Here is a 7,500-nt window from a genome sequence, read left to right on the forward strand (position 1 = left end):
CGACGTCAAGCCGGGTGTGAGATTCTGTACAAACGTGACCAAGTCGGCCTCCTGGTCGACGACCTTTGCAACGTCGGTGAGATACTCTAGGACTCTGCGACACGTAGCGACCATCTTTCGGACTTCGGACATGTCAGCACAGACGAGAAGATCCGACATTCCGCTGATGAGACCTGATGGTGTGATGTGAGAGTTAGGATGGAATAGAGATGGAGTAATACATGAACGGATTTTATATGTAAGCAAATAGACAGACAACAGAGAGATAGACAGATGGCAGACAGATGGACAGACAAACAGACAGAAGAAAACAGACAAACACACAGACAGATAGACAGACAAACAGACAGACAGATACAGACAAACAAACAGAGACAGAGAAGCAGAGAGACACTCTAACAGAAAAAAACAGACAACGGAGAGACAGATTGACAGACAAACAAACAGACAGACACACACACAACAGGTAGACAGATAGAAGGCTGACAGACTGACAAACAAACAAACAAACAGACAACAGGCAGAAAGATACTATCATAGACACACAAACAAACAGACAACAGGCAGACAGATAGGCAAGCAAACACAGACAGACAAAGACAGACAGACTGACAGACTGTCAGATAGACAGACAAACGGACAAACAAACAGACAGACATACACAGACAGACAACAGACAGATGGACACACAAACAAACAAACAGACAGACAAACACATAGACAGAGCCAGACAAAGAGACAGACAGTTAGACAAACAAGCAGACAGAGACAGACAAAGAGACAGACAGTTAGACAAACAAGCAGACAGACAGACACATAGACAGACAACAGACAGACACAGACAAACAAACATACAGACAGACAGACACATAAACACATAGACAGGCAAACAGATAGATAGACAGACAGACAGACAGACAAACAGACAGACAGACAGACAGACAGACACACACACACACACACACACACACACACACACACACACACACACACACACACACACACACACACTAACGTATCACCTCTTGCTCCACTCAACAGCTTCGATTTTCCCATATCAGATCCTGAGTCGGACTTCAAGTCTGTCGATGCCTCATTCAACAGTCGTGTTGCATCCTCCACCTCCTGTAGATGCATCGGCATCTCATTCTTCAGTTGCTGGTCGGTAGTCGTTGATGCCATTTCTTTCGCAATCTGAAAGCAAAAACGTTTGTTGATAACAACATCCTCCCCACTGATGTGTTGTGACAAAGCCAAATATTGCTGTTAAACAATTGAAAGACGTACTGGAGATAATAATTAATAATTAATTTATTAATTATTGAGATAATGATTGATTAATATTAGTGACAAGCGTGTCAGTGTAAGGGGTGTGATTGTGTGACTGTCTCTTGGTTGTGTCTGGTTTTAGACAAACAGGCTGAGGTGATGAGACTCATGTAGGCGTATTGATCTTTGTGCGTACTGCTCTATCGTCTGTCTGTCTGTGTGTCTGTCTGTGTGTCTATCTCTACGTATGTAAGCACATCTACCTATCTATTTGTCTGTCTATCTGTCTGTCTGTCTGTCTATATCTATCTATCTATCTATCTGTCTATCTGTCTGTCTGTCTGTATGTATGCCAGTATGTACGTACGTATATGTATCTGTCTGTCTGTGTGTCTGTCTCTATGTATGTATGTAAGTATGTATGTATGTATGTGGCTCAATTGGTTAGAGTGTGCAGTTGGAGATTGACTACATCCGGGACCTTTGGGTCAGAGTTCAAATGCGGGTGGGCCACATACATAAATTCCCTTGGGCAAGGAACTAACATACAATTGCCTCTCTCTCCGGAGTGTCAAGTTCTGTCCAAGAAGAAGAAGAAGTGACATATAGACAGTGACTGATGCTAGCATTGTAGCATTGTAGCATTGTAGCATCGTAGCATCATAGCATCATAGCATCATAGCATCATAGCATTGTAGTAACCTGGGCCCTAAGGGTCCTTGTAAAAAAAAAAAAAAAAAAAAAAAGTATGTATGTATATCTATCTGTCTGTCTGCCTATATGTATCTATCTGTCTGTCTGTCTGTATGTATGTATATCTATCTGTCTGTCTGTCTGTCTATATGTATCGTCTATTTGTCTGTCTGTCTGTCTGTCTGAATGCACGTATGTATGTATATCTATCTGTCTGTCTGCCTATATGTATCTATCTGTCTGTCTGTCTCTATGTATTTATCTATCTGTCTGTCTGTATGTATGTATGCACGTATGTATGTATATCTATCTGTCTGTCTGTCTATATGTATCTGTCTGTCTGTCTGTCTGTCTGTCTGTCTGTCTGTCTGAATGCACATATGTATGTATATCTATCTGTCTGTCTGCCTATATGTACAGTACATATCTATCTGTTTGTCTGTCTGTCTGTATGTATGCATGTATATACGTATATCTATCTCTCTATCTGTCTATATGTATGCCTAGGGGTTACCCCCTCCCCCCCCGTAGGACCCACGGGAGCCACGAAGGGATCAGCAGCCTATGGTCACTATATGTTGCTACAGCATGGCAGCGTGGCACTGTGCCACACTCCAGGACGAGTGCACCACGCTCAGAAACAGTAGTCCAACGTTTACAACTAAGGAATTAGCCTCGAACTTCCAGACCAGAGAGCGTGCAAAGAGCACAAACTCTAGTCTGGACCAAGTCAATACCAAAATGATTTCGGAAATAGCATTTCCTAGCCAATCAGCTTCTACAACCCGAATCTCGGTTGTAAATTCTGATTGGCTTAGCAATAATTGGTTATGCTAAGTGCACTAGCACTGATTGCGTGCGTGTGAAATCCTCATGGGCGGCTAAGTGCACGCCAGAACAATGACTATACTCTGCATGCCAGAACAACGATCTGATCATATTCTGCACACACACATCTTAGTTTTAGTTTCAGCTTCAGTTCTTTGATATTTTCAAGCTTGCGGTGAGAGGACATGCACAGCAGTGTCGCTAGACCATCACCTTTGACAATTGATCGAGCGGTAGTCTTGCCAGTCGAGCGGTTAGACTAGCTAGCGGTCTGCCGAAGAATCAAAGAGTCGTCGTTTCATGCCATCCACCAAGATATCGCCGCAAGCACGGCAGACGTCTCTTCTTTGTTTGTGAGATCTCATGGCATTTACAAATGATATGTTGATCTAGGTAAAACGATCCTACACTGTTAGACACCATTTACCATCGCTTTTAATAAATACTTCCGAAATCATTTTAATATCGACTTGGTCCAGACTAGAATTCGCGCGCTCTCCGGTCTGGAAATTCGAGGCTACTAAGGAATATGAGAATTACATACTACAGTACTGAAACACAATACTATATGTGTTACTTAGTAAAGGCTACATTAGCCACAAGTCCAGGCTCTTACAAAGAATGCGGGATAATAGCCTCGCTCCAGAGTCCAGACATACAGTACTTGTGTTGATTGCAGTCCCGGATGCACTGCCATTGATAGAAGTCCCGAATGCCCTTCCTATGACCCGGAAACCACACGTCTTCTCCGAGAAGTGTAGCACCTAGAACCTACTCTAGACTACTCACGGCTTCTTGCAAAGCAACAACAGTGGTCCACATCAATCAACGCCAGACTAGACAGACTTTCCGTAGTTTTGTCTATGAAAATTGCACATGATGTGCAACCTATGAGCATCGCTAAGGAAGGTTTATTGGCAATTGAAGTTGATTTCCTTGCCGGGGCACAGGAACGTATGTTACGCACAACAGCTACAACGCAAACATACCTCACTTGAGATCGGTTCAAGTTCGTATGTCCGACTTGGACTGTAGAGAGCAGACTACCCTGAGAGAAGAAATTTGTGCAAGAGAAAAATTGCGCATTTTCTAGAAACATTACTTGTGCGGAATTAATTTTTACGACAATAACTAAGGCCGACCCATCTAATTCGTGTAATGGCGCGATGCCCATGTTGGTCCATGTTGTGCTGCATACCTTCCGATGTCTGCTCGCTCCTTGCTGGAGAAGCAGTGGTAACTCTTCTCACTATTGCTCTGTCCTTCTTCATTCTCTCGTTCTTCCGTTGCTTCCACTTTTCCGTTGGCAACTGCTAGGTTGCTGGCGGATAGACTGCCAGTGGCAGCAACCGGTAGCACAAACACTCCTGTCCAGTGGAGATTTACGCTTGAAATAGTTCAAGATAGACATGTTACGTTAGCAGACGTGACTGCAGTGTCCGGGTAGTGGTATGTGCACGTTAGCAACTAGCACGTGTTTTCATACTGAGCATGCGCAAGGGAAAAACATATGTGGAATCTATTTTGTGCGATGGGCTTGCAATCGCACAAAACCGCACACATTTTTCTCCCCCACAAATTCTTTCAGAGTATGTTCTGTGGACTCGCCCATCCCATCAAACTCCCAAAAATCTCTAGTGAGAACACTGATATACAAATAGGTCATCGTGAAAGCGAGCTACAAGTGGAAGAAGACGAGGAGCTCCAATAGATGATAGTGCAAAACCACACTTGAGTGCAGATGTCCTGGGTACACGAGGCTACTACATGTTCACATGCACTGAGGTTGGCATCCCTAACATGGATGCCATTTCTAAGCCGCTGGTATGTATCCATCTCACTGTCTGTCTGTCCCTCTGTTTCGAAAAATATGTATGTACATGTGTCTGTCAATGTGTCTATCTGTTCACTCGTCTGTGTGTTTGTCTGTATGTCTGTCATGTACCATGTACACACACACACACACACACACACACACACACACACACACACACACACACACACACACACACACACACACACAGAAAGACAGAGAGACAGACAGAGAGACAGAGAGACAGACAGACAGACAGACAGACAGACAGACAGACAGACAGACACACACACACACACACACACACACACACACACACACACACACACACAGAAAGACAGACAGATAGACAGATAGACAGACAGACAGACAGACAGACAGACAGACAGACAGACACACACACACACACACAGAGAGAAAGACAGACAGACAGACAGAGAGACAGACAGAGAGACAGACAGACAGACAGACAGAGAGACAGACAGACAGACAGACAGACACACACACACACACACACACACACACACACACACACACACACAGAAAGACAGACAGATAGACAGACAGACAGACAGACAGACAGACAGACAGACACACACACACACACACACACAACACAAACCCTCAACCGGATCCCTAACCGCAGAAGCCACATTCCACCCAACACAATAAGCCAACATCCTCATGCTTACTCAACCACAAATTGCAACACACTAATGACGTCCAACAGAGACACAGCAAAACACCTGGCTCAAGTTAGACACCGCTCCAACGACGCCCTGCAATGGAGCCGTCAGATCTTCAACAATCCGTCCGCTTCCCGCCTTCTCGTGAATCAGAACGAGCTGTGCAACCTAACAGACACACACGACAACATAAAATCGACAAAATAATCGACCTTCCGGTCACTCGATTCGCTAGGTCTCGACGTTAATAGTGAGAGTGATGAGTAAGCTTGCGTGTGATGCAAAAACATTTGTGTTGTAAGAAAAGTTGGAAAGGTGGGAGAGAAAAATGTGTCGCGGTCGGGTGGTAGGTACCCCGATTGGGGTCCCTAAGTGATCCCTACCTGCTGGGAGACGGGGTCGAGCACCGACTCGAGCGTCTTGGTGTGGAACTTGACCGGCATGTTCGCAGTTCGTCTCTCGTCGCGCGGATGCTGGAAGACAGACCGGAAGTGATTGAGAAGTTTGTCATGAAGCCGACCAATCGGGTGAGTGGGCGGGACCGGGTGTCTGTGATATGTGTAAGTGTGAGGGCGTGACCAGATGTGACACGATGATGTAAATACGGAAATATGTCTCCTGTACTCGTTTGTCTGTCGAATATTTAGTTTAGTAAATATTGTCTTAATTAATTAATTAAATTATTTAAGGCTTGCAGTCCCACTCTTTGTACGCGCAGTTTGAAATGATTTTACAATATTAATAAATAATTTGGTATACAGTGCTTGTATTACAATGGAGCATATTAATTAATTAACGGATTAAGTTTATTAACAGTTGCTTGCCAAATTAACTTTTTTAGCAAAATAATTGAAAACCTTTAACAAAAAATTGAAAAATAAAAAATGAAAAATTAAAATTAAAATTTGAAAATTAGAAATTAAAATTTGAAAATTTGAAATTTGAAATGGCCGGAAGGGTCACAGACCTGTACTGCATTTTATTTATTATTTATTTTATTGTATTTTCTTAATTATTTATATTAAATTCACAATTTTGTATTGCAATGGAGTATAATTAAAGGTTTAAATTTATTAACAGATATTTATTTACTGTATTGTATTTTATTAATTATATTAAATCTACAATTTTAAATTGTATTTAATCATTATTATTATCGCAGTTTGTAAACGTCACTCTAAGAAACGACAAAATTGAGTAAAAAAATTACAAATTGTTTAACCTAATTATTGGTTTTGCATTTATCATTAATTAATTTTACGTTGCTTCCTATTATCAAAGACTTGGAGTCTTTGCACGCACAAACTTAGACGATTAATAATATCTAACTAAAACCGTCGCTTCAAAGCTACGAGCGTGTGTGTGTGTGTGTGTGTGTGTGTGTGTGTGTGTGTGTGTGCGTGTGTGTGTGTGTGCGTGCGTGCGTGTGTGTGTGTGTGTGTGTGTGTGTGTGCGCGTGCGTGCGTGCGTGCGTGTGTGTGTGTGTTTATAATATCTAATAATTATTTTGGTATACAGTCTATGGTATATCGTAATAAAGCATATAAATTAAGGTTTAAATGTATTAACAATCATTTATGTATTGTATTGTATTTTATTAACAATAGTATATTAAGTACATTTTAATTAAGTAATTTATTTTTACTTAACTTAATTAATATCGGATTTTATATTTTATATTAATTAGTTATCACGTGGAGTCCCACCTCTAGTACGCGCAAACTTAATTTATATTGTCTAATAAATAAAATATTTTTAAATTTTGAGTTACTTGTATCACGTTATAAACACATTATTTATACAATTTATTTTAGTTTAATCATCAATTATACGTCAAATATAAAAATATTTCTATTTTCTAAATTAATTTAAAAATATTCCAATATATCAAAAATTGTTTAAAAAAATAAAAATAAATACCTATTATGTATTTATTGTATTACATATTTTATTATTAATTTTATTTATCATTTATATTTATCTTCAATTTTTCTAACTTACTCAATAGTCTAATAGCAATCAACACGCCTCTCAGCATCGACCAATCAGCGCGTCGCTTAGGCAATCGTACAATCACGTGACTCCCTTGAGGTGTCGAATCCCAATGCGATGAGGAGGGCGTTGTGTTGAGCGACGGTGCGCGGCTCTGCAGCGCTTTGTTCCGTGCCACACACTCGACGTACACTGCACTCGTTCTCATCCGTTCAGGTA

General features: G+C 41.3%; 2 protein-coding genes across 2 annotated transcripts in view; one reads left to right on the forward strand and one right to left on the reverse strand.

The window, feature by feature from the left end:
- LOC134180998 (vinculin-like) overlaps positions 1-5,767 on the reverse strand; it is a 16,682-nt gene extending 10,915 nt beyond the window's left edge. Inside the window, exons 1-4 of the mRNA XM_062648183.1 lie at positions 5,673-5,767; positions 5,350-5,457; positions 1,023-1,194; positions 1-173 (exon numbers count right to left, since the gene is read on the reverse strand). The exon at positions 1-173 is cut by the window's left edge and continues 81 nt beyond it. Of these exons, the coding sequence (XP_062504167.1) occupies positions 1-173; positions 1,023-1,194; positions 5,350-5,457; positions 5,673-5,732 (513 nt within the window). The 5' untranslated portion in view covers positions 5,733-5,767. The remainder of the gene's footprint in view (positions 174-1,022; positions 1,195-5,349; positions 5,458-5,672) is intronic.
- A 1,624-nt stretch (positions 5,768-7,391) lies between these two features.
- LOC134180981 (bromodomain-containing protein 4B-like) overlaps positions 7,392-7,500 on the forward strand; it is an 11,212-nt gene continuing 11,103 nt past the window's right edge. The window contains exon 1 of the mRNA XM_062648159.1: positions 7,392-7,497. The gene's annotated coding sequence lies outside the window, so the exon portion shown is untranslated. The remainder of the gene's footprint in view (positions 7,498-7,500) is intronic.

This window comes from Corticium candelabrum, chromosome 6 (assembly GCF_963422355.1).
Source record: "Corticium candelabrum chromosome 6, ooCorCand1.1, whole genome shotgun sequence".
Lineage (NCBI taxonomy): Eukaryota > Metazoa > Porifera > Homoscleromorpha > Homosclerophorida > Plakinidae > Corticium > Corticium candelabrum.